Genomic DNA, 27,836 nt, shown 5'->3' with positions numbered 1-27,836 from the left:
GTTTGACTAATGCACTCTGGAATAGTTAGTGCAACTTATGGTTGAGATAGTGATAAACCAATCAATACATTTGCAGCATTAACACGTAGGATTTGAATCCCTACTAGAAATTACAAGTTGAGATCTTGAATAAGGGAAAGAAGGGATTCGCATAATAGGTCAAGCCATGGTTTCCATTCCCTCTTTCTATTTCTTTGATGGTTTCCAGTTCATTTATTCTAAAGCGCTTGGAAGTTGAAAATTACCTGTGTCGGAAGGCTGTTGAGTCTGGCAACTTCTTTAAAAAGAAAAGATGTAACTCCACTCGTAGCATAGCGTTGATTTGCGTTATGCTTGATTACAAGCCCCTTCTGTAATTCAGGACGATGGTGTTCCTCATGCTTATCAACAAAATTAGGGTGAACTCCATGAGCCATATCAGCAGACACTGTTGTTTGAATGAGATGTTAGACAACGAGTTTCAACATGATTTGCAAAGGAGAAAATGATGTAATTTGACAAGAATGCTAGAAACTGACTTTTCCTTCTTTCTGTATGTTATGACATCAAAAGTTATTTCCATGTTAGACCCAGCAAATTCAGCTAGAACCTACAGACAAGGAGAATGATGTCCTACTTGGGCTGGCTTGTATCATACCTGCAACAAGCTTGCTTTTCTATGAAGGAACAAGTCTTTTTTTTGATAAAGGTAAATTCTATGAAGGAACAAGTTTTTGGGAACTCTTTAGACTTCTTGTAACATGCACTGGGAAGAACTCCATCCTTAAGCAAAGGCTGTTAGATTTCTCAATAAATTAATGAATGAATTGCACTTGTCAGGGGAAAGCCCCAATAGAGATACTAGTTGTATGCAAGTTGAAATAAACTCAAATAACGGATTTATTGGTGTTAATTTGAAAGACAATTGCTAATACAGATTTGCATGTAATCAGATTTATGTGTTCAGCAAATAAACTGAAGAGGCGGAAATTTACAGGACCCAGTAATTTATTACTGCCTCTTGAAAGAATCATACAAAGCAACAATCTTTCCCATTATATTGTCTTATTGTGAGTTGGGTCAATTGCATTACTGCTGCAGGCGACGAGGAACAACTGTTCACATAGGAAGGACTTGAGAGTATGGATTAGTCCATTCATATTTAGAGACATATCTAAAGGCCATAGACATATCAAGAAAAAGTACCAAGAAAAGAGTGGCGAATTGCGCGGGCAAAATCAGATTCTCCCGCAGATGGATGACTTAGACATTCAGTTATCCGTCTCATTGCCTCAAACATAGTTGGCGCACCAGCTCCTTGGCATGAATCTGAACCAACCTAAAGTTTGGCGGAGTTAGACCTCATGCTTAAGAAAACCAGAAACTGAAACAAGGAATATCAATTCAGATAAGCTGATTCAAAGTTCAAGTAAAAGCCAAACTTGACTGATTGCCCAAGTTAATGTCTACCAAGTAAGAGAATGAGAAACTTATTGGTGTTCTTTTCCTTGTTTTAGCTGGAAAATGTAAAAACAGCCAAGAAAGAGGATATAGAATAGTTGAAAAAAATTTATAAAGAGGATACATTGTTTATTGTTATTAAGAGGATTTAGAATACTGCTACATTATCTTTATTGCTTTTGTGCTCACTTGCAACATTTGACAAACATGACAAAATCTATCTACATAAAGGCCAGTCCGGTGCACTAAAGCTCCCACTATGCGCGGGTCCCTGAAAGGACCGAACCACAAGGGTCTATTGCAATATTATCAAAGGCGCGCTTAAGCCCTAAAGCAAGGCTCAAAACGTGTTGAGCGTTTCGCCTCGCTTAATATGCGCTTCAATATCGTCATCAATTTTCTAAGGCATACTTTTCCTCTAAAATGAATCTCTTCTGAAGGGGTGACACTAAACAATTGATATTTCACTTTATCGTAATATCTGTCCAGTTTCATCATTCATATATTTGTCATTCAAGCTTATAATTATTAATATTGGACTAAACATACATATTTGTATTTTTTTCTCCCTTTGTGCTTTTTTTCATTAAAGCCCATGCTTTATTTGCGTTTTGTGCTTAAAGCCCCAACGGACCTTTGAGCTTTTCTGAGCTTTTTGCTTTTAATAACACTGGTCTATTGTAAGCAACCTCACCTTACATTTTTGCAAGAGGTTGTTTCCACGGCTTGAACCCATGACCTACTGTTCACATGGCAACAACTTTACAGGTACTCTAAGGCTCCCCCTTCATGCACAAAATTTATCTACATCAGACAAGTATTTTCAAGACAAAAATTTGGTCTGGGATGAGCAAAATACTTCTTAGGTTGGAATACTCTGAAATTTAGAAATTGAACAAGAACTGATCTGATGTTCCTCAAAATCTACCTCTCATCTAAGAGGGCATCTGTAGATTGCAGAAGAAAAAAATTCAAGGAAATCACCGCTAGAACTTTCAGACTGAGCATACTACCTACCTCTTCATTATCAAAAAGAGCAATCATCCGAATTGCATTCTCATTTGATAAATCTTCAGGCAATGCACATGAATCAACCAGAGCTCTCAAACCACAAAAGCTCGATGCAAGATTATCCAGTCTTCCAGAAAATATGAACTCATTATTTGCACCTCCAAGGCAGCTAGGTTGGGTATCACAAATATTTAACTCAACACTAACTATGTCATCAATTTTACAGCTGAGCTCATCCGACAAGATCTACGATCACAGAGGAAATCATCAATGTTCGTAACAATCCAGAATATCCCTCATCCATCATTCCCTTTGTGTAAATCATGTAACAAATTCTATATGTTGGAAAATCAGATAGAAGAACAGAAAAGCAGCACACTCATAATAATGCCAGATGATGTGTGTGTAACAAATCAGTGCTGCTACCACCAGAGCAAGCAAACTAAGAAGACAATACATTCTGATAAACATGCATGTGATTATCTATGTTGCTCAGACTCTTCAATAATGTCAACGGGTGCAAGTCGGATTCGCCAAAACTAGTGTATTTTTGGAGAATCCGACATGGGTGCGGCATCAAAAGTGAAGAGTCCGCGCAACTTAGGTGACAATAATAGCAATGTGATTGTGATCTACCAAGAATGAAGAATCAAGAGCGGTTCCAGCTTTTCCATCAGCTAAAGTATGGTAACTAGACATCTAAATACATCTATTTTTGGAGACTATTAGCAGCTAAAGCTCTGTGTTTCCAGTTGGTTATTCTTGAAATGGAGGATGATCTGATCCAACAAGCTTAAGCCTATAAATAAGCTCATCAACAGAATTTTTCCTTAGAAGCAGGTAAAAAAAAAACACTTTGGGAGAAACTGGTTGACATCTACACATCTTTGGCACAAAAAAGCCTTCAACCTTCAGTTCCTAATCTTGACCACTTATTCGGTACATCATCATAACATTCTCAACAGTCTCTTATATGCAGTCAATGTACTACAGATTTCAAAACAAGTCTTGATTGAAAGCAACATAGAAACAGAGGGTTAATGAAATAATAAGGAACCAATCGGTCCGTTTGCATATGAAGATTAAGAATATGACCACGTAACTCCAGGAAAAGATGTGGAAAGGAGTTTCTCTTTTTAATTCAGTCAAAAATTTTCTTCACATATCTATGGATGACCAGGTAACCTAGAAATTTTCCTGGACTATAAGTCAGTTTTAGCGTAAATAATATGAAAAACTACCTTCAGAAGGAGTTGATGATGGACATCTTTTGAAGAAGACACATTACTTTTCTCATCAGCAGTTGCATTCTCTGTCTTTGTTGCCAGTAGTGGAATAAGATGAGTCTCAAGGTTTGGCTTAAATCCATCCTGATTCACCGTTCTACATGCCAGGAAACATGGAGAGAGCAAAGCAGATATCAGCAAAGCCTTCAAGCAAACAAAAACTTTATAAATCTGCTTGATTGTCGTTTATGTTGTGGACTGGTGACAGAAACTAAATTGACAACTGTCACTGATAATTGACCAATCCTCCATCAAGGTTACCCTTTATATTTAGCATTTGATGTTTGTGACAATCTAACGAAGAGAGGCTAACCTAAGAAGGAAGCAATGTTTAACAATATTCCAATACTTCAAAAAAAAAAAAAATGTTCAGACATTATGAATGTAATGCTACTAAAACAAGATTCCTTTTCAACTACTCCATCCCTCCATTACAATTTAAAATTATTGTTTGAATATTTGTTTCTCCCGTTGAAAATTCCTCTACCAGCACCAGGTGTCGTAGGGAATGAAGGATGAAACTAAAAATCAGAGAATCTGACTCTCAACTTCAGCATGTAGGAGTTATCAGTTCCAGTTTCTTATTGGGTTTGTTCTATGTGGTTGACATATGGTCTCAAAATACCTCAGATGGTAGATGATATTAAGAAATAAAGGTTCTGTTAACCTATTCAAGAATGTAACAGGCCACTCACCACAAACAAAGAGCAGGAAAAACAATGAGAAAAAGAAGAAACTTCAGCGGAAGGCAACAGACCGATTAAGATGAATAGCCAATGTAGGCACTCGCAAAAGAGGCCTCGTTATTTTCACAAGCCTGTGAAGAAAGGAACCATCATCAGCTCTTAGAATAACCCTCCCAGCTACACTCAGATCCCGATCAAACCAAGTGTGCCATAACCCACCGCCATATGTTTGCACATTGACCATAAGATAGCCAGATTTAGTTGATGCAGACTTCGGCTTTAGTTTTAAACACGGGCTATCTGTGTGAGCAGCAATCACGTGAAATCCATTACCAATAGAATACCTGCAAAGCTAATTCATGTCTCTGATTAAACAACATGAGAATGTAGCTCCTAAAGGATGTGGGAATGAAAAGGATGAACGACTTAAAAATTAGTTCCTCGTCAAAATATTAAAATGGATGAGAGTGATAATGTATAGAGAGATTGCCCCTTGATCTATAACTGGTTTCTATTTGCAGAACATTCCATTTTTTTAAATTTGGCGTCTGTAGGCTCATATATGTAAGGAGCATTGCATGACTAATTAGCAACTGTAATGCAACCTTTAGGAGGTATGTAGTGTTTGCTCACTTCTTTCCAATGGCAAATGCAACCAAAGAGGACATGTTCCGTGTAAAGAAATAGCGCCCACCAGGCTGCAGATCCCATTTCTCATTTTCTTTCAGCAGATGAAATCCAGCGGCAATTAGTTGTCTTTTAGCTTCAGCTATTACAAAGAAGAAAGAACACATGTTCAAATAGTGTGCAGGTGAAAGAAGTCTGAATCGACTGCAAGAAACCATAAATTCAAGCACTCTATGTAAGAGATCTGTACATGCTCCATACACACCTAAACACAGAAATACAGCTCTCACACCAAGACAAAGTTCTGACTACCTAAGTGTCACACACGTAAGAAATAAATTTCCCGCAACTTAGACTAACATATACTCTTGCCTGAAGAATAATCACGCCGGTCGGCAAAAATAAATATTGGAGAAGCATCTCATAAAGTGAGGAAAGCTCGCCCATTTTCATTAGAAAGAGCCATGCAAAATAAAATGGTGAGCTCAACATTTATCATAAATGGCAAATCAACTTATGCAACAAACTATATGTAATAGCCATCTTATTATTTCTTTTTAATGAAGGGTTAATTGGTAATTATAACCAATTATTAATGGTAATTAAGAAAATTAAAAGTGGACAAGCCAAAAGCCTTCTTCAGTTTCAGCTAATAACATTATAAGTTTACTACTAGAACTTTTCTAATCCTATTATTTTGGAGAGCAGCAGCAAGCTGCGTAGGAAAGAAAAAAAAACAGAAAGCAACTAAAGCAATTGTTCAATCACTCTTTTTCTTTTGAACTGGAAAGAAATAGCTTTGAAGAGAGTTGGTTGTTCATATGCGGTGATAGAAAGCTCGTATAATAGCAAGTTCATAGTCAGGTATGAAATCTTACCGTTATTGTGTACTCTACATAGAGGTTGCTATGATTCTTGTTTAAGAAGTATAATTAACTATGGCTTAAAAAAATAATGGACCAACCATGTAGTAATGGTTAGTAGGCCTAACGGATGATGATTAAGATTGTTTAACCACTCACTGCATAACAACATCACCCCAACCTTTTTTTTAATTTACAGTAGATACGTGTAGTATCATTGATAATGGGACAAAGAGAGTAGAGGGGTCATATTAGTTTTGCGGGACTTCTAATTGTTCCTTGACATTAATTGGTCTTTACCATGTTAACTGATGGCTTGTGAAAGAAAATATACGAGCATGTTGGATAACCCAAAAGTTAATGAAAGAAGACTTCTTTTTCTATTATTTAAGGAAAGACCAGAAAAGAGAGTTTAACCATTTTCTAGGTAGACAAATATAATCTTCTCCTTAATTTGTTCACTTTCCAAAGATAAAGTTAATTTGTAACATGAAGATGACTAGGCAAATCTCCTTAATGTACCGATGTACAGCTTTTGAGTGGCAGAAGAAAGAAAGAGATAAACATAGGATGCTTGGATAGATATAGTAGGGATTTGAGAATTGATCCCGGAAAGTATAATTGATACTATTATTTAATACTTTGTTCAGATTGATCCTATTGGTCATTATTCGGTTGATGTCCTACACACTGCAAAGTTGAAGAATTTGTCGTTGGCAAGGTAAGTGAGACTTTAAACTTTGATGCTTACTTTTCAAATTTCTTTATAAAAATTACAAGCATGCGACTTGGTAGAATCGGTGGAAATGATTATTTGTGGATATGTATTTGTAAATTTTAGTGAGAGCTACTTAGTGCGTGATAATGTGTGAGGTGATGTTGGGGTGTTGAACATATTTTTATTCACTGTCGTTATAGTCTCTAGGGGCATACATAGCTGCCGTAATATGTTAGGGGCATTACTTATGCTGCCGTAATATGTTAGGGGCATTACTTATGCTGCCGTAATATATTAGGGGCATTATTTATATTGCCGTAATATGTTAGGGGCTTGTACATGCTGTCGTAGTAGACTTCTTGGGGCATTATATATGCTGCCGTGGACTTGTCGGGGTGCTAGGCCGATCACCTTCACTGCCATTTATGACAAGTCGTGAGAGTGGATTGAGTTGAGATATAGAGTGACATTTTTTTTTTGACTTGAGATATAGAGTGACATTTTTGAACTTCCTTTTGGACCTTATTGAGATTACCTTATGAGATACATTATGAACATATTATTTGTGTATTTTGTTGTGCCTTGTATTTTTTTACACTTGTTCTAGGGGTATTAAAGTAGCGAGTCGAGGACCTTACTGAGTTATATTTATATAGCTCACTCCTTCCTTGCATACCAGCAAATACGGTTGTGGAGAGAGAGACTTGTGGCTGACAGTCTTTACGTGTGGATTTTGTTGCTAAGGTGAGCCTTCGCATTGTTCGTGGAGGCAGTCATCCAGTTTTAGTTATTTCAGATTATAATTCTTATGTTGGGTTTGTATGCCCAAAAGTTGAACTCATGTAACTCTGTTTAGATGCTCCATGGTCTTGGTATGGGATTTGAGGCTAGAGAGTTATTATTTAAGTATTGTTGTTTTCTTAAATCGTATTACGGTAACCGGGTGGATGATTACTTTGCGTTTAATAATATTTTCACGCACTTGAAGTTGCACATGTCTTTATCTCAGTGTTTGTATATATTGTGAATGTATAGAGAATTGGTTCTCCCAGCAAGTGGTGTTATCAGGAGCCAGTCATACCTAGGGGTTATTTTGGGACGTGACAAAGTTGGTATCAGAGCGCACGCTTTAGGTCCCGGGTCATGGAGCAGTGTTTAGTAGATTCTTGGTCATGGGTATGTAGGCGCCCATACTTATGAACTTGAGGCTACGGAACATCTAGGAAGTTTCCCCTTTTTATTCATTATTCGTGCGTTGAGTTGAATTTAGTCTTAACCTTTAAATATTGTTTTGCAGATGGTTAAGAGACGTGGTTCTTCCTCCGCTAGTCGATCTAATACACCTGTTGGACGTGGTGCTGGACAGGATCCTACCCGTGGTGGTGGTCGAGTTAGGTCTCATCCAACTAGGCCTCGAACTAGGATGCAAACCGATGCTCAGTCTGGAGTTGGGAATAGGGACCAGCCCCAAGTTGTGGCTTCTCAGCAAGCGCAGGACCAGGTTGATCGAGATACTCCAGCTGCAGTGCCAGTTGTTGCACCTACTGCTACTTTGCCTGCAGACGTAGTGGCAAGAATGTTGAATGTACTTGAGGCATTGGTGCCTAATCAGGATCGAGCTCCAGCTCCTCAGCCTACTTCGCAGACGCAAGCACAAGTTCTGTTGAATGTTGCAACCTCTCAGGCACCCCTACCAGTTGATCATTCGATTGCAGCTGTAGGGCAACCCAAGGATCTGAAGAATTTCATGGATCTTAAGCCACCGGGGTTTGATGCTACACCATCTTCTGTTGAGCCTCAAAAGTTTTTAGATCGCTGCGAGAAGATACCGACTACTTTAGGCCTAAAGGAGACTCGTGGTGTAGAGTTTACTACTTTTCTATTCTCAGGGTCTCCCGAGGCTTAGTGGACTTCCATTTTGAGGGGCAGACAAGCAGGGCTACCACCAATTACTTGGTCAGAGTTTTCAGCTATGTTCTTGGACAGATTTATTCCCTTGAACAAACAAGATGACATGAGACGCCAGTTTATGAGTTACGACAGGGATCCATGACAGTCACTGAGTACGAAGCTAAGTTTACTGAGTTGTCCAGGTATGTTCCATCTTTAGTCGCAGATCAGAGGGAGAAAGTAAGACGATATGTGGATGGACTTGAGGCTCGTTATCGTGGTCCAGTGATACGTGATGTGCGTAATGGATCCTATTCTGGGGTGTTTGACACTGCTCTTCGTTCTGAGTCCTATTATGAGATGGAAAGGATTAATCGAGAAAACAAAAAGGCACTTAACTCAGGTGGGTTTAATGGTGCTCCGCCTGGGAGCAAGAGTGGTTTTGATAGTGGACAGTCTAGGCCTACCCAGTCAGAGTCAGTGGGCCAATCTTTAAGGAATAGTTATCCAGCTAGACAGGGACAACAGCAGCAGATACAGAGGAATGGTAGCGGTTTCTTTCAGTCCGGGCACCGTTTGAAATGTTCTAATTGTGGCAGGAATCATAGTGGACGTTGTTTTGGTGTTGGCGGTCCTTGTTATACTTGTGGTGAAAAAGGGCATATTGCTAAGTTTTGTCCTAAGGGAAATTCTAGTTCTAGTCAAACTACTGCACAGATATAAAGAGATGTTGCAGGTTCTCATGCTCACACCCAACCAGCTAGGAACGCTCCACAAGGTGCTCGTGGACAGGGTCGATAGGGTACTCAGACAGTAGGTGGACCACCGAGATTCTTTGCTATGGCTAGACAGGACATTGAGGCATCTAATGCAGTGGTCACAGGTATTATCACTGTAAACTCTCATGAGGCTTATTCTCTTATTGATCCCGATTCTACGTATTCGTATGTGTCCCCATCTTTTGTTTTATTCTTAGAGAGAAGGATTGAGACTCTTGTTGAGCCATATATTATTACGACCCCAGTGGGGGAGACCTTATCAGTGGATAGAGTTTATAGAGATCGTGTGATATCTGTTCAGGGTAAGGACACCATAGTTGATCTACTTGTGTTGCCAATGACTGATTTTGATGTGATTATGGGTATGAATTGGTTGGCGTCATGTTACGCTTTGGTTGATTGTTATGCTAAGATTATACATTTTGATATTCCTAGAGAACCACCTTTAGTGTGGAAAGGTATAACTCCTGTGACTCAAGGGAAGATAATATCCTATGTAAAAGCCCGTCAAATGATTAACCACGGTTGTTTGGGTTTTACCGCTACAGTTCATGACACTCGAGCAAAGGAAGTTTCTATAAATAATGTTCCCATTGTTTGGGAGTTTATTGATGTGTTTCCAGATGATTTGCCCGGGTTAACTCCGATGAGAGAAATTGAGTTCAGCATTGATTTAGTGTCAGGGACTCAACCTATCTCTATTCCACCTTACCGTATGGCTCCTGCGGAGTTGAGAGAATTGAAAGTTAAACTTCAAGAATTGCTTGATAACAGATTCATCAGGCCTAGTGTGTCACCTTGGGGTGCACCTGTGTTATTTATGAAAAAGAAAGATGGCACGATGAGAATGTGCATTGACTATAGGCAGTAAAATAAGGTGACAATCAAGAATAAGTATCCTTTGCCTCGAATCGATGATCTATTCGATCAGTTACAAGGTGATACTCACTTTTCTAAAATTGACTTGAGATCGAGTTATCATCAGCTGAGAGTCAAGGTCGAAGATATCACTAAGACAGCTTTTCGGACCAGGTACGGGCATTTTGAATTTTTAGTGATGTCTTCTGGACTGACTAATGCACCTGCAGCATTTATGGCCCTCATGAACAGGGTATTCAAGCCATATTTAGACCATTTTGTTATTGTGTTCATTGATGACATTTTGGTTTACTCTCGAAGTGAGGTGGAACATGAACAACACTTGAGAGTTGTGCTGCAGACACTTAGAGAACACAAGCTTTATGCCAAGTTCTCAAAGTGTGAGTTTTGGTTGGGCAAAGTTTTCTTTTTGGGGCATATGAAGTCAAGAGATGGGATTCATGTTGATCCAAAGAAGATTGAAGCAGTCCGAGATTGGCCTCGACCTAGTACTGTTACAGAGATACGTAGCTTCTTGGGTTTAGCTAATTATTATAGGAGGTTTGTAGAGGGATTCTCAAAGGTAGCTCCATTGACGCGCTTAACTCAAAAGGGAGTCGTTTTTCAATGGTCGGATGAATGTGAAGAAAGTTTTCAGAAATTAAAGACGGCATTGATTTCGGCTTCGATTTTGACTTTACCTACGGCAGAGGGTGGTTTCACTATTTATTGTGATGCATCTCGAATTGGATTAGGTTGTGTTTTAATGCAGAATGGTAAAATGGTGGCGTATGCTTCTCGACAGCTAAAGGTCCATGAGAAAAATTATCCGACTCACGACTTGGAATTGGCTACGGTCGTATTTGCACTCAAGATCTGGCGTCATTATCTTTATGGTGAGTCGTGTGAAATCTATACTGATCACAAGAGTCTGCAGTACTTATTCAAGCAAAGAGATCTGAATCTGAGACGACGACGGTGGTTAGAGTTACTTAAAGATTATGATCTCACTATCTTGTATCATCCTGGGAAGGCGAATGTAGTAGCAGATGCTTTGAGTAGGAAGTCTATGGGCAGCTTGGCCCGATTTGTTGTCGAAAAGTAAACTTTGGTTATGGATATTCAGTCTTTAGTCAATCATGGAGTTCGAATTGATCACTCGGTGCCTATAAAGTACACTAGTTGTACATCTGTACATGTTTATCTCTATAAAGTAACATGAAGATGACTAGGCAAATCTCCTTAATGTACAGATGTACAGCTTTTGAGTGGCAGAAGAAAGAAAGAGATAAACATAGGATGCTTGGATAGATACAGTAGGGATATTGAGAATTGATCCCGGAAAGTACAAGTGATATTATTATTTAATACTTTGTTTAGATTGATCCTATTGGTCGTTATTCGGTTGATGTCCTACACACTGCAAAGTGGGAGAATTTATCATTGGCAAGGTAAGTGAGACTTTAAACTTTGATGCTTGCTTTTCAAATTTCTTTATAAAAATTATGCTTTTGTGCCTAGTCCATGTGTTGGAACAAGCTTGTGACTTGGTAGAATCGGTGGTAATGATTATTTGTGGATATGTATTTGTAAATTTTAGTGAGAGCTACTTAGTGCGTGATAATGTGTGAGGTGATGTTGGGGTGTTGAACATATTTTTCTTCGCTGTCGTTATAGTCTCTAGAGGCATACATAGCTGCCGTAATATGTTAGGGGCATTACTTATGCTGCCGTAATATGTTAGGGGCATTACCTATGCTGCCGTAATATGTTAGGGGCATTATTTATGCTGCCGTAATATGTTAGGGGCTTGTACATACTGCCGTAGTAGACTTCTTGGGGCATTATATATGCTGCAGTGGACTTGTCGGGGTGCTAGGCCGATCACCTTCACTGTCGTTTATGACAAGTCATGAGAGTGGATTGAGTTGAGATATAGAGTGACATTTTTTAACTTCCTTTCGGACCTTATTAAGATTACCTTATGAGATACATTATGAACATATTATTTGTGTATTTTGTTGTGCCTTGTATTTTTTTTACACTTGTTCCAGGGGTATTAAAGTAGCGGGTCAAGGACCTTACTGAGTTATATTTATCTAGCTCACTCCTTCCTTGCATACCAGCAAATACGGTTGTGGAGAGAGAGACTTGTAGCTAACAGTCTTTACGTGTGGATTCTGTTGCTAAGGTGAGCCTTCGCATTGTTCGTGGAGGCAGTCATCCAGCTTTAGTTATTTTAGATTATAATTCTTATGTTGGGTTTGCATGCCCAAAAGTTGAACTCATGTAACTCTGTTTAGATGCTCCATGGTCTTGGTGTGGGATTTGAGGCTAGAGAGTTATTATTTAAGTAACGTTATTTTCCTAGACAGTATTACGGTAACCGGGTGGATGATTACTTTGCGTTTAATAATATTTTCACGCACTTGAAGTTGCACATGTCTTTATCTCAGTGTTTGTAGATATTGTGAACGTATAGAGAATTGGTTCTCTCGGCAAGTGGTGTTATTAGGAGCCAGTCATGCCAAGGGGTTATTTTGGGACGTGACACTATATGCTCTATATATGATATAATCGTAAAATTTGACATCACAGTGGCTACAAAAGCACAATTGGACCCTTTTTTATCTAATAACCATGATGTTCGAGTCAGTTTGCGCACAACTCAACTAATTCCACGGGGTACTAGCCATCTCCCACCAACACAGATACCGGGTAACTCTGTCTACCAAGGCTTGGACAAATGAAAAATGACCACCTTGATGTTTTTGCGTCTGTTGGGATTTGAACATGAGACCTCTACTTTTCAACCCACTCCATTGACCACTAAGTCACACCCTTGGGTGCCAGCTTAAACCAGTTGAAGACGCTAAAAGAAAAAGATAAGACATTCTCAACTATTAAACTTGTACAGTAGATACACCACCCCAGTCATCAATCGACATTAACAAACCGGGCTTGTCTCCTATATTTCTTACTCCGTTTGACTTAATCGTCTTAGTTCTGCTGTCTATCCTATTATAACACGTATCTGATCAAAACAAGTCAAAAAAAGAATTAGAAACCTTTTGAAATTTCACAAACTTAAAAAACTGTGAAGTGAATTGTGAACCCAGGTCCTTATAAAGGCAGAGGTGCATCAAGGATGCATGGTTAATTTTATACACTTGAGTAATCATGTTCCTTGCTAAGTCAGTGGTCACAAAAATAATGAGACACATGGATACATGCCCAGAGTATTCTCCTATACATGTCCAACATGCGTAGTGGAGACATAAAGTTTATGCACTACAACGGCTTGATAAATCACATAAAATTGAATAGAACAAATATTATGAAGAAAATAATAACCAGATAACAACACGAAAGTACTAACCAAAATTAAACAACCGAAAGTTTACAAAGTAACAAATTTCATAGACAACCTAGTACACCATTAAATTTATACAGGAATCAACTAGCAGATTACTTATAACTAAGTTCTGTGAAGGCAAGGTGTCGTAGATGGATCATAGACAATGCAGCAGCATAGAAAGCAGAAATAAGATGATGTGGAAAAGTAAAAAATGCAATAGATCTGAAAGGATACCAATTTCATGCAATATTGAAACGGAAGGAACCCTAAAACTAAGAATATTCAAGGAAAGATAGATAGATAGACACAAGATGAAAATTATTGACAATTAAAACTCTTAATAGCTTAAAACTTCAACTAATGGAACCCAAAAAACACCCAAATCTTGGATGACCCTCAAGAGGAAAGCTCCCTCAAGCAAACAAATCTCTCAGCACTATCCAGCAACAAAGGTCATAGCCCCAACTCTCTCAAGAGTACCACTCCATCATAATCTCCAAAAATAATCTCACCTAATGAAATGACATAATGTAGTATTTATACTAGACTAGGCTAAGATTAAGAGATAATAGTGATTATTACAAAACTACTCGTAATATAACAAGGGTCATACCAGGCTAAGGCTAAGGGCTAATACCGATTGTTACAAAAATACCCTTAATGAAATAAGGGTCTTCTTAGAGGGGTCTTGTACTCCCAGTTTAGCATATGTTTTTGAGCATCAAGCCTTTATCCCATGCACCCTCTAAGCATCCGAAGTAATGACTTGATGAAAAGCCCTTGAACTCCTTAGATTTATGTGTGCAAGGTCTTGATGAAGCTTGGCTCGCCTAAAGGAATGCCCGTAACACACGCAGTCATAAATTTAGATCAAATAGGGAAGAGTGGCTACGGCTACTTCAAACGATTTGGAGAAGAAAGGTCTTAGACATGTTAAATTTGTTGGTACATTGTTGCGTCATTTGGTTCACATGCAAGTTGAGGGAATTACAATGTAGAGATTTTTTATGCGGATATAATAATGAAGGAATTGTTATACCCTGAATAATACTGCAAGGATTGTTATGCAGTGACTAATAGCATTACAGAAAACATTATGCAGGGATGACGTACTTTAAGGGCATTTTGTCTTTAAATACTTTTTATCTCAGTATTACTATTACATGTATCTTTGTTCCACATTCCATCTTGCATAAAATAGTACATGGATTCCCGCAACTTAATGTCAGTATTATTTAATATGGCAGTCAAATGTTGGCTGCATTATTTGTGCGAAGATTAAATTTTCTTATACTAATAACAAAACGTTGCATTGATTATGCAAGGAATAGATTTTCTAATCCCTCCAACCAAACATTGTTTTATTTGATGCAAGATCTTATGTTAGGATTATTTACCCCATGTTGCTCAGACTCTCTCCAAAAATGTTGCCGCACCCTGTCGAATAAGACACGTACCCATCAACATTTGTGAAGAGTCCGAGCAACATATTTACCTAATCCAACCAAGCAAAACCCCTAAATTTTCATAATAGGGTAATAAACAGTGTGCACATTGCTTAATTCAGATAAGAGGAAAGAATTAGGAAAATTAATTTTTGACAAAAGAAAAAAAATGAGATGCAGCATTTTCCTTGTCACTAGTCCTTGCACCATTTTCCAATAAGATAAATTGAGATCACAAACTCAAGAGACTTGTGATGCTACAAAATGACAAGGTGTTTTTTTCTTCTATTTACACCAATTTCAAAAAAAAGAACACCTTGTCAGATATTAACACAGCTACTTGATCATGTCACCTGATCCATGCCCTGGTACTAATTTATCTCACCGAGTTTATTCACTAGCGCCGTTTGCTGTGAAGTGTTTTCGTCGTCAAGGGAAGACCATACAAAAATCTAGGAGACTGCTCCCTTGTCCTTATTCTTAGAAACGTGAAAGGAGAGGAAAAAAGAAGCTTCATATGGACAACCAGCACTGCTTAAAAAGTGTTCCACATATAAAAACTTCATATACACTATATATGCATGTATTTATCATGATTTTTCTGTTCTTCTCCCACATTTCTATCGCTCTGCGAGAAATTATCTTTGCTATGAAGACTATGATTTGTCTCCTTTCCATATGAGTTATGACATACCTTACGAGACAACATCAGCATAGTTCAATAGCAGTCATTGCATCTTATTTTCACAATAAGTATGCTAATTCTATTAGGGAAAAGACAAAAGACAAATGAAAGGACTTTGATTATTATATAAAAGTGCAAGATACAAGTATGTCTAAAGCAGTCATGGATGATAGAACCTTATAAAAACTAACTGAACAACTACTTTTACGTTAAATGACCTTACTGTCCTGAGATCATTCAAGAAAAATCCTCTTTTAACTCTCAATTTAATATTTAAGATGATAAATCCTTTCTTCATGCCATTTTACCTTTCATTTTCCTCAACTCACCCAAACCAAGTTGCACGTGTGGAGTCCCCTTACATTACCAGTTCCCACACCCCCACCCCCACCCCCAGCCCTCACACACACGCCAAAAAGAGGTGGAGTCCCCTTACCCTACACTTATACCAAAGACCCCTCTTTTGCCCTTAGACTAAACTCTCTCTTCAAATTCAGTTCTTTATCCTTCAGCAATTTTTTTTTTTGAAACCGATTTATCCTTCAGCAATTGGTTATTCATATACAGATTTGGCAGCACATGTTTTTCCTATGAACCTATTTGGAAGCTATAGCCTTTCATAGAGTGATTCTCCCTATTAAAATTATCAACATTGGGATCATAGCAATCAGTTGAGTGTGAGAACCCTTTCGTTGCAGTTAAAGCATGATTCAACTGGTTGAACTTCCAATTTGGTCATGCGGCATATTTTGATCAAAAGAAATGATTGTGTGTTGCCTCACCACGAAACATCCCATCTTGGAGGTGGTTGACATTGAACTGGTGTCAGAATTTGCATAACCAAAGTTGCTAAATACTAGCTTTATAAATCATTAGATACAACTACCACTTAATTACCAAGTACTGTCATTGACAAAAACACAATATTTACAATTTATCCAAAAGTGTCGTTTCTTTAGCTTTCCAAAAAAAAAAAATGCATATTGCCCATAATCATTATTCTAAAATTAGTCATTAGCAGACCTACTCATCCACTTCTACATATTGGCATAAAGATCTATGATTGTCACTCAATTTGAAAAAAGTCTCTTTTTAGTTAACAAACATTTCCATTTTAAGGCAATATTCTCAAGCTTCGTGGTTTTTTCGAGCTCTACTATGTGATCTGCATGAATTTTGGTTTCATAGAATGAACCTCAGAAACAAAAATGCACAAAACAGTTGAACCTCAAGTCCAAACTAATGTAGTGTTTTCCTTACTACTTTCCCATAGTAAATAACATTTTTAATACTCTTTTCTTAGTTACATTATAAAGCAGTATCCATTTTTCTCATTCAAATGTTTTGCTATTTGATCCAAGCCAAAGAAAAAAGCTAGCAAATAAAATGCATTAGAAAGTGAATATCCATCTCAATAATTACACACTAAAAACTGAAATCGGCGGCAAAAGAACATGGCATATTATAAACACAAGACCACAAGAAGTTGCACCTTCATAAATGTACCTGTAGCATGAAACTGAGTCCATGATTCATTCAGATAGTCCAACAGGTCGCCAACAATTGACGTGCTCGATTCAGAACTTTCAAGACACTGCATTCCAATTAAAAAATTGTCAACAACGTCTACATCAAAAACTGCTAATATTGATGACTATATATGAGCAAATACTCCCTCTTTCCCATTGTTTGCCACCTTACCTTTTAAAGAGTCAGATCATTCTTTTTTTCCCTAACAGTCCTATCAACTAAATGATATTTTAAATACTTTCAGCTATAAAAAATGTGCTTTGCAGCACTTCTTATGTGACATACATGTGCTGTAATTTCAAAAGGCTAATCATACACCTAAAATTAGATGAATTGACTCTCACATAAACAACAACAACAACATACCCAATGTAGTCCCACAAAGTGGAGTCTGGGGAGGGTAGAATGTAAGCAGTAGGGGAAGATTTAAGGGGTTACGAGAGGGTTCCCGGGAACCCGTACGTGAGAATCTTGTATTTATATTAAGAAATCTTGTAAATATATAAAACGTATAAGTTGGAAACCCACAATGAAGTGTGCTATTGGTTTAATGGCAAAGAAGGTCCCTGTTGAAGCACTATAGCCCTCTTGGTTGTGTTCTAACTCCATCAGTCACTTTTTCTTGGATATTTATTTTGCCCAAGGAACCCACAAACTTAAATCCTAGATCCGCCTCTAATAAGCAGGTCGTATTTCTACCTAAGAAATTAGGTAGAGAGGCTGTTTCCGATAGACCCCGGGCTGAAGACAAAAACAGTCTAAAAAGATGTAATAGAAGTACAAAAGACAATAGATAATATCAAAAACAATAAATAGCAAAAGAACAGTACTACAATAGAATAATACTCCACTCACCTACATGAAATCAATAGGTAGTAACAAAAATTGAAGAACAAGAAACTTACAAGTGTAGTCCTACGACTACTAGAAAGGAAAACAAGATAATGCACTCCTACCTACTAGTATGAACGCATTCCTACCTACAAACCTCACATACCGAAATTAAATGATTAAACTTTGAATTACTAACAGACTTACTATGAATCAAACTATTTCTTAAAATTATAGATGTGCTAAGAACTTGTATTTGAGTTCACACCAAGAAAATAAGGTGAAATCACACTCACACACAGAAATTAAATGATTTACTCTGAATTACTAACTCTCTCGCTATGAAGCATGCCATTTTTTATTTACTAACAAAAAGGTAATAGAAACTTCATATTGGAGTTCACATCAAAAAATAAATTAGGTGAATTGACTCTCACACACCGAAATTAAATGATTTACTCTGAATTAGTAACACTGTTACTATGAAACATGCCACTTTTTATTTAATAAAAGAATGCATTAAAACTTGATATTCAAATTTACACCAAAAAGTTAGGTGAATTAACTCACACACACCAAATTTAAATGATTTAATTCTGATTACTAACTCTCTTACTATGAATCATGCCATTTTAATTTACTAACAAAAAGGTACTAAAAACCTGATATTCGAGTACACACACAAAAAAAAAAAAAGAAAAAGAAAAAAAGGTGAATTGACGCTAACAGTCCGAAATTAAATGATTTACTCCGAATTACTAAACTCTCTTACTATGAATCATGCCATTTTTATTTAATAAAAGGATGTATTAAAAACTTGATATTTGAGTTCACACCAAAAAGATTAGGTGAAATGACTCTCACACACCGAAAAAAATTGATTTAACTATGAATTACTAACTTTCTTCCTATGAATCATGCCATTTTTTAATAACCATGGTGTCCAAGCAAGCTTGCATGCACCTTGATTAATTCCACGAAATACCCACTAGAAACAGATACTAGATAACTCTGCCGATCAAGGCTAGAACATACGCGAACAAATCACCTAGTGTTTTATCTCTGGTGGAATTTGAATATGAGACCTCATGGTGCTCAACGCACATCATTGACCACTAGGCCATGCCCTTGCTGCTATCATGCTATGCCTTTTTTTATTTACTAAGAAAAAGGTAAAATGGGATATTTGATTTCAAACCAAAAACAATTAGGTGAATTGACTCTCACACCAAAATTAATGACTAAACTATGAACTACTGACTCCATACTATGAATCATACCGTTTTTATTTAACAAAAAGGATGTATTAAAAACTTGATATTCGAGGCACCCAAGGATGTGGCTTAGTGAACAATAAAGTGAGTTAAGAAACATAAAGCCTCATGTTCAAATCCCATCAGATATAAAATACTAAGTGATTTCTTCCCATCCATGTTGACCTTGGTGGATGGAGTTATCTAATATCTATTGCTAGTGGGATGTGACAGATTATTGTGATATAGGTCGATGTGCACAAAATTACCGATACTTGTTGCTAGTAGGTAACTGTGGAATTAGTCAAGGTGCACAGAGTTACCTAATACCTATTGCAAGTAAGAGGTGACACATAAATGTGGAATTAGTTGATGTGCACAAAACTACCTGATACTTGTTACTAGTGGAAGGCGACAGGTACCTGCGGAATTAGTAGAGGTGCACAAGGTTACCTTATACAGTTTACTAGTGGGAGGTGACATGACAGGTAACTGTGAAATTAGTTCAAGGTGCACAGAATTACGTTTTACATATTGCTAGTTTAGTTGAGGTGCACTACATGATACATATTGCTAGTGAGAGGTGATAGGTAACCGGTGGTGTTAGTCGAGGTGCACGTAGTTACATGATGAGAGGCAACATGTAAGATGTAACCATAGAATTAATTAACTAGCCCGGACACCACGTTATTAACAAAAAAGATAGTAATACTACCCGGTGAATTGACATTATGTATCGTAGTAATCCGAATTACATCATTCATTTTCATCAGGTGAAGAAAGTAGTAACTAAATTTATTTATTTATTTAGAGAGAAGATTGACCTCGGGAATTGAGCCGGAGAAGAGTGGTGATGCGACGGAGAATTTACGGTAATGAATCCAGCAGGGCGGCAGAGTGGTGATGTTGTTGAAGTTGGAGAGAATTGGTGAGTAATTTAGGAATTTTGAGGAAAATGATGAAAGTTTGGGAAATGGATATGGGTATGGTTGCAGGAATTGGAATCGAGATATGGCCGCCATTTTTGTGCTCCAAATTAACCAAATGTTAGTATATACAATTTAAAAAGATTCAAGCATATATAATTTTACAAATATTGTTAGTCAATATTAATATTAACTAGCTATCTCGGTAGTACAATTACTTTACACTTATCATAATTTTTATTTGTAAAATTTTAAATGACGAAGTTTTTTTAAAAAATATAAACTAGTAAATTAATTTTTAGGATAAAATCATGGTGCGAAATTCTCAAACTAAAAATATATTAATTTATTTTTAAAAATTTTAAAATTAAAATTAAAGGTGTGTTTGATCATTATATATAAAGTTAGTATTTAGGATTTAAATATTTTTTAAAACAAATTAAAAATGTAATATATAATTTAAATAGAATTATTTTAAGAAAATAAAGAAATTAATTTTTTTAAAAAATAAAAATTAAAAAAATTGAAATCAAATAAAAATATATTTTACAAAATTAATACTTTTAATTAAGTTTTAAAACTTGAAAAATCTAATCATTAGTATTAGTTTCTTTAGTTATTAATAAATCACTTTTTACCAAGATAAACAACTGCATAATTTAAATTTAAATTTAAAACTTTAGATAAATGGGAATAAAATGAGAGAGGAGTAATAAGCTGGGTATTGTACTTTCCGTCCAAAGGACTGGTTTCCGCATACGTCTTCTCCCTTCCCTCTACTAGGGGTCTTCTCCTTCGCGAGCAATTTCATCAGGAACTGACAGAAACACCTGGAAATGGTGTAGTACTAATTTAATTGGTGCAGCACACTCTGAGGTATGTAGGGATTCCAATAGCCCTTTTTTTTTATTGCGGTTGTTTTCCTCAAAAAAGGAAGGAACATTTCTGTGATCTGACAAAGGAGAGAAAACGAAAAAAAAAATTCTCTTTCCCTTTCTCTAAAAATTTGAGGATGATGGACCAGCAACGAGTATGTGGAATGACCTACTTGATAGAGCATTTGAAGTACTAACTCTTTCTCCCAATCTAATGGAATTGCAGGGAATTGTGAATCTCTGAATATATGATTGTGACTCGAGGAGAGGAACAATTGCAACACACAGTTGTCCACGTTAATCTATCAAATGAACGAACTTTTGAAGAATCCAATATTTGCAACGCATGCAGTTATTGCTGCAGGATCTGCTACATTAGCCACTGCTATCAGTTACCCTCTCGATAGCCTTAAGGTGCTTGTACAGGTGTGAAAATTGATGAAGACCCTGAGCATTCACTTAAATGTATTATCTTACACTGAGGGCAGCATCTTTAATGTCTTATTGTGCTTTGGTTGTATGTTCTGTGGAATGGAATGCAGGTGGGATCAGGTAGCAGTAAACAACTCACTGGTGCTGATGTCCTCAATAGGGTGAGAACTTTGTCAGGAAGTTCAGGTGACTCAATCAGCTATTTTTGTTTTATGGTAACCACCCTGCGTATAGCGGGAGCTTTAGTGCACTGGACTGCCCTTTTTTTTTTTCATAAGTGATGCTACTCTGCTCTCCCATTTTACTTCATGACAAAAGTTATTCGGATGATGTGTCAATTTTATTAATGCTTATGGGAAATGCATGCATTATAGGTCTAATAAAAGATCGCTGAAATATTTCATAAAATTTCTTGTATGGACAGCTGTTTTAAGGACATCTTTCTTAAATGTTAATGTTCTTGTAATTTTATGTGAACATTGAAGGCTTGTATAGTGGTGTGGGGTGGTTGACACTTGGAAGATCATTGGGTTTGGGAGCTCGCTTGGGTGTTTATGAAATATTAACAGCTTTTTACAAAGGTATGATTTCTTCAGTTGCTTAACTGTTTATTAACTTTTTTGCCAGTCTTCTGACTAGAAGCCACTTTGCCATATAGATGAAGTACTTGGAGAAAGGTTATTACGGCATCCATCAAAGGAATAGTTCCCCACCTAGAAGCCACTTTACCATATTCGAAAACAAATGGTTTTAATAAAGACCCGACCTCAGTTTATATATGTCAACAAAGAAGAATAAGAAAACACCATTATTTTTGTAGTAAAAAAAAAATTTTTAACCATTATTTTCTCAACTATAAGAATAGAATCATGAAATTTAGAGCTTTTTCTATGACTAATCTATTCACTTAGTTTTTGCGTATAGATGTTATTAAAAAGAGTTGAATAATCTGCCAAATTCAAAGAAGAATTGATTAATTTGGCCATCGGTAATTGAACAAGCTCAATTGGTTCGAGAGAAGAATGTTTTGTTCAATGAAACTAGTAATGGTAGTGGAAAGAAGGACATTTTGGAATGATGCACTACCGTATTATACGAATGAATGGAATATTTTTTAGTACCACTTGCTTCTTTTCTCATTATTAGAGGTTTGAGTGCTAACATATTGTGTTTGTATGCGTAATCAGATGGTCGAGAAGACAAGTATGTTTATGTCTCTGAGGCTCTGTTGGCAGGAATTGCTTCTGGGGCAGTGGAATCACTAGTAAGTTCTCCATTTGAACTTATCAAGATCCGTGCTCAGGTTACTTCTGCCTCCCGGATTCCCAGCTCCACCCCAGCTGTTGAAAAGGCAGTTGTTTCTCCTTTAATTGCAAAGTTACTACCGGGATATTCTAGGGACATTGGGGCATTGAACAACACAGTTGGTCTTTTGACCACCCTGCCCACCAAACATCCCAATTTGGTTACTGCCCTGAAAGATTATCCATGGATGATGACAGGGTCTGGTAGACCCCCATCTGTCTTTGATGTTAAGAGGCCGTTAGACATCATATCTTTGGAAGGATGGGGTGCTTTCTGGAGAGGTATGAGATCTGGACTTGCACGAGATTGTGTGTTTGGTGGTATATTCTTTTCAACGTGGCAATTTCTACATCAAGCAATGGTTGAATGGAAAGCTGTTGGGATGAATCCCCCAGCTAGGTATGCTTCAATTCTTATGTTAACTTGTTCAAAATGTTTGTTCTAGTCCTGGTTTTCAATTCTAGCGTTCGGATATCTTCTTGACGTGTACCTTTGGAGAAGCATTTCAAAATATTTTCCAAAAACAAATTATTTGGAAAAAAAATAATGCTTGGATGACTATCTTTTCCCAAATATGGTTTGGATTAGATGCTGTCTAAGAAACAGAAAACTAGAATTGTGACCTCCTCCCTCCATTTCAATTTGTTTGACCTACTTTCCTTTTCAATTCGTTTCAAAAAGAATGACCCTTTCCCTTTTTAGCAACTCTTGAATTCCAACTTTCCCATGGCATGTTTAAGATCCACAAGATTAAAGGGCATTTTGGCACATTGACATATCTCTCATTTAAGACCACAAGATCCAAAAGTCTTCTTTATTTTCTTAAACTCCGTGCCAAGTCAAAACAGGTCAATCAATTTGAAACGGGAGTATTACTTTATGTAAGTTTCAAACAAAGCCCATATTAACAAATCTACCCAACAACCACAACAACATACTCAGTGTAGTTCCACAAAAGTGGGGTCTGGAGAGGGTAGAGTGTACACAGGCCTTACCTCTACCTCAAAGGTGAGGTAGAGAGGTCGATTCTGATAGACCCCCAGCTTAAGACAAAACCAGACTAGAAATTTAAGAAATCTACCCCCATATTATTATTTTTGAAGAATATCCTCAAATTAACATGCATTAGACTAACAAGGTTTTTGCACCATTGTAATATACAACAAAAGTTAAAAAGATGTTTATTATTCTAAAATTGTTTTGGGGGGATAGCAGTAGGTTCCAAGTTTGTTTGTGTGTGCCTCGATTGTTTTGCCAGGTACCAAACATCCTCCCACCAATAAGGAAACTAGATAACTCTTCTTAGCAACGCTTAGACAGGAAGAGAAGCACATAAACCTTCTCTTTTTATGCCTTTATTGGGATTCGAACAAGGTTTTTTCTGAATTTTCTTGGTACTAAGCCTTTTTATCGACTCCGCTAAGATATTTTGGGTTTATGTCAGACATGACATGGTGTGGTGAATAAAGAATGTAATTATTTTTGTTTTGGCTTGCTGCTTTAACTTAATTGGATTAGCCTTCTGTTGTTTTCAACTTGAGTATGCTTGACAAATCAATTCTCCCTAGAGTAAAATTTCCATATAATTGCAAATTATCTATTTTGTCCCTTCATTATTCCAAGATAAACACATGCCCTATTCAGTAACTTTGATCCTTCTTACCCATTTCCTTGTTATCATTCAGATCCGATGAAGATGTTGGTCCATTGTCTCCTTTAGCTGTTAGTCTTGCAGCTGGATTCTCTGGTTCACTTGCTGCTGCTGCTTCTCATGGTTTTGATACTGCCAAATCTCGTTCACAATGCATTGTTCTGCCCAAGGTGTGTTACCTTACAAGGGATTCAATCATCTGTATGATATTTTTCTAGATAAATATCCACCCAGGTACCCTAATGCCCAAGGAAATCTTGGGTGGTCAATTTTATGTAGTGAAATATGGTACAAGTATTTGGGAGCTTATTAGTTACAATTACAACACATATTTGTTAGTTAAACTCGTAAAATCCATGAGTCTACATCTGAGTTGGTGTTGGGACAAATTTCTATGGTGAATTCAACTTATCGGCCTTAGAGTTGGGATGGTCAATTCCATTGGGTTGTGTGCACAATGTCAACAGTCAATCAATCAATTAGCACCTCAATCCTAAACTTTTTAAAGTTTGCCATATGAATCCCTTGCACCCATTACACTCTATTCAAGCCTAAAGTAATCTTTAAGTCATCTATGTTTGGTGGGTGTATAGCTTTTCTCAAGTGCTGCTGGTCTGACAGGATCCCTGCAGGAATTAATTAGTTGATGTCAAACGTTTTTGTTCATAATGTGGCAATTACAGTCCTGGCGCAAAATAATCCGACTTTGACAGGTCTTTTGCAAATGATATATCTCTAGTAGGTGAACTTTTAGCACCCATTCCCCCCTTAGGTATGCATTGTCTATGGGGTTTAGTATTGGTAGTCCTTGGTTGGAGGATGGAGTAGATGAGAATGTATATTGCAAGTCTCAACCGTATAATTGGTGCATCTGTTAAGTGAGGATAACTGGTCAAAAGTAGTTGAAGCATTCACTTAGTAGAATTATAGCCGATACAGGACCTGATGTATCCTCTTTTCTTTACACTCTTTATGTGCAGTATGTATCCATGGAGAGGAGGTTTCTCAAATGGCAAGTGCCTGGGAAAAGATTTGAGAGATGGACGGGGATCCATCCTGCAGATAGGAATATCTTATTTCGTGGCTTGGGATTGCGGATGGCACGGAGTGGAATTGCATCCTTTGTGGTTGTAGGTGGTTATCTTTTTGCAATTGACAAACTGCTCTCTGAGTGAAGGTACAAGACCACGGAGGAATTGAGGAACTAAGCAAATCAAAATATGATTAAAAAGACACATTTTTTTTCTCTATAACAAAGCTTGGAGAAGACCTCCACACATTGATTTTGGCAGTCACTATCTAGATTTTTGGTAGTTAGTGAAGTTTGGCTGTTAAAAATATGAATTAGATGTAGACGATTTATATTAACATTGTGTACTTTTACGGTAGTGTTGACTTAGTTACTTTCATCTAGCGATTGAATGTGTGGGATGCACATATCATAAGCATAATTAGTGTTCAAAAGCTACATTTGGTCCCATCAATATTTCTATTGTTAGTTGTCTCTCTGTTATATAAAGTCATCATATCTAGCCTAAAGAAGTTTCATTTGGTCATTCCAGCCCCAAACATAATGAAACTAACGACATGAAGAAATTAAATGGAAGTTGCCTTTGTTTTCAATTACCCAAGTAGTTTAAAAAGTACTTGCACGCTTTGGAATACAATGTCATGCATCGTAGGTTTGTTGTAGATCTATTTGCTGTAAATTCATGGCACAATTAGACAGGAAAATATGGAGGTTGGGGCTAGTCTTATATTAGGGATGGCAATGGTGCGGTGCGGGTTTTAAGATATGAGAGGCGGTGCGGGTTTTAAGTTATGGGGGGCGAGGCGGGTTAAAGTAATTTTTTTTTTAAATGGTTGGCAATGGTGCGGTGCGGGTTTTAAGATATGAGAGGCGGTGCGGGTTTTAAGTTATGGGGGGCGAGGCGGGTTAAAGTAATTTTTTTTTTAAATGGTGTGGTGCGGGTATATGCGGGTTTACATTAAAAAAGAAAAAAAACTAAAAATTGGTATTGTTCTCGTGAATATACCTAAAATTATGTGTTCTTTACTTAAATTTTATAATACTTAAAACGACATGCATAATACTACAAATAAATAATTTTATAGTAGCTTTTTTAACATCTCTATTTGTTTGAATAAAAATATGATATTTGATCATTACTTGTACACATTATACTTTTTGACAAATTTTTAGTGAAAAGTGATATAATAAAAATTAGTTATTATTTCCTAGTTGTAGATTTGAAAATATTATGATTTTCAATGAAGTTACAAATTTTTCAAAAAAAAAGAAAAAATAAAAACATGGGGCGAGGCGATTATGCGCAGGTATGAATGTGGAGCGAGTTTATGCGGATTTAAAAGTGATGCGGTGCGGTTTTAAAACTTGTGGGTTTAGAAAAAACCCGCACCGAATCATTGTCATCCCTACATATCTTGTTTTAATTTAGTAGTATTTAGCAATCACGTAGTTTCTTTTTCATCAATTTTTTTTTTTGCTACAATGCTACATTTTGCACTGTAGCTTGAAATTTGATTGGCATTTCTTTTTCTTCCTGGAACCCTTTTCCGAACAGCTTCACTTTTTGAGTTGAGGATCTATCGAAAACAACATTTTTACCCAATAAAGATATGGATAAGATTTGCGTACCTCTTACCCATCCCAAATCCCACTTATGAAATTACGCTGATATATTATTGTTATATGTTCTATCTCGCATCGTTATATGTGCGATACGTGTTAGGATGTACGAATTAATGTTCCTATTTTTATTAGTGAGAATGTAGGCATGAATATATGTTTCGAGTGTGCTAGACACGTTCCAATTATGCATGTGTAATGGACTAAGTCATCAACGTGGAATAAGATGCATTATGTGCAAGCGCAAATTATGTGCGCAAGTACCAACTTGTATCATGCACGGTTGGGTGTTGGTGGCAAAAACAACTACAACGAAGAACTGGACAGTGCAATGCACATTGGAAAACAAGTTCAAATTAAAGAAAGTTACATCATTCTATGCAAGTTATATATCATTCTATGCTAGGCATGAGATATGCTGGTTAGTGTTGAGAAACTAACTAGCAGAGCATTTCGACAGTTCTATATGTAATCAATCTGGCATATGAAGATGCCACAAATTCACTATAACAAGAGAATGAAGAGTCACGTATAGACAATAAACAAGATAAAGGGCATTGAGGAAAGTTTCTGATACACAAGCCACAAGATGAAAACGAACAATGACAAAATGAACACCAAAGACATTACTCCATAACAGAACAATCTGTTTGAAACTCATTCAATTGCAGGTTGCTACAGTTTGCTCCGGTCTCTTGATAAACTGATGCTTTTGTTCAAACTAAAACTAAGGGAAA

General features: G+C 36.9%; 2 protein-coding genes across 5 annotated transcripts; one reads left to right on the top strand and one right to left on the bottom strand.

Annotated features, from left to right (window-relative positions):
* Positions 1–245: 245 nt before the first annotated feature.
* On the bottom strand, positions 246–20,339 carry LOC107850599 (probable aspartyl aminopeptidase; the record flags this gene model as incomplete). 2 transcript variants are annotated; one of them, XM_047400849.1, is given in 8 exon segments in its annotated part: positions 246–427; positions 1,186–1,318; positions 2,458–2,697; positions 3,693–3,834; positions 4,495–4,767; positions 5,057–5,192; positions 17,153–17,240; positions 20,085–20,337. In XM_047400849.1, coding segments are annotated over 8 exon segments (1,392 nt in total), but the record flags the coding sequence as incomplete, so codon positions are not given.
* Positions 20,340–20,877: 538 nt separating this feature from the next.
* Positions 20,878–25,953, top strand: LOC107850600 (mitochondrial arginine transporter BAC2). 3 transcript variants are annotated; one of them, XM_047400847.1, is made up of 7 exons: positions 20,880–21,062; positions 21,288–21,487; positions 21,604–21,679; positions 21,979–22,074; positions 22,729–23,197; positions 24,484–24,619; positions 25,430–25,953. In XM_047400847.1, exons 2-7 carry the CDS (start codon positions 21,371–21,373, stop codon positions 25,622–25,624), a joined length of 1,089 nt encoding a protein of 362 aa, XP_047256803.1. In that variant the 5' UTR covers positions 20,880–21,062; positions 21,288–21,370; the 3' UTR covers positions 25,625–25,953. The 3 variants fall into 3 exon arrangements, with proteins under 3 accessions (XP_047256804.1, XP_047256803.1, XP_047256802.1); XM_047400846.1 differs by having other exon boundaries at positions 20,881–21,062; positions 22,681–23,197; XM_047400848.1 differs by lacking the exon at positions 21,979–22,074 and having other exon boundaries at positions 20,878–21,062; positions 22,681–23,197.
* Positions 25,954–27,836: the final 1,883 nt, after the last annotated feature.

Source organism: Capsicum annuum, chromosome 12, assembly GCF_002878395.1.
Source record: "Capsicum annuum cultivar UCD-10X-F1 chromosome 12, UCD10Xv1.1, whole genome shotgun sequence".
NCBI classification, from domain to species: domain Eukaryota; kingdom Viridiplantae; phylum Streptophyta; class Magnoliopsida; order Solanales; family Solanaceae; genus Capsicum; species Capsicum annuum.
This window is presented reverse-complemented; position numbering and strand designations above follow the sequence as displayed.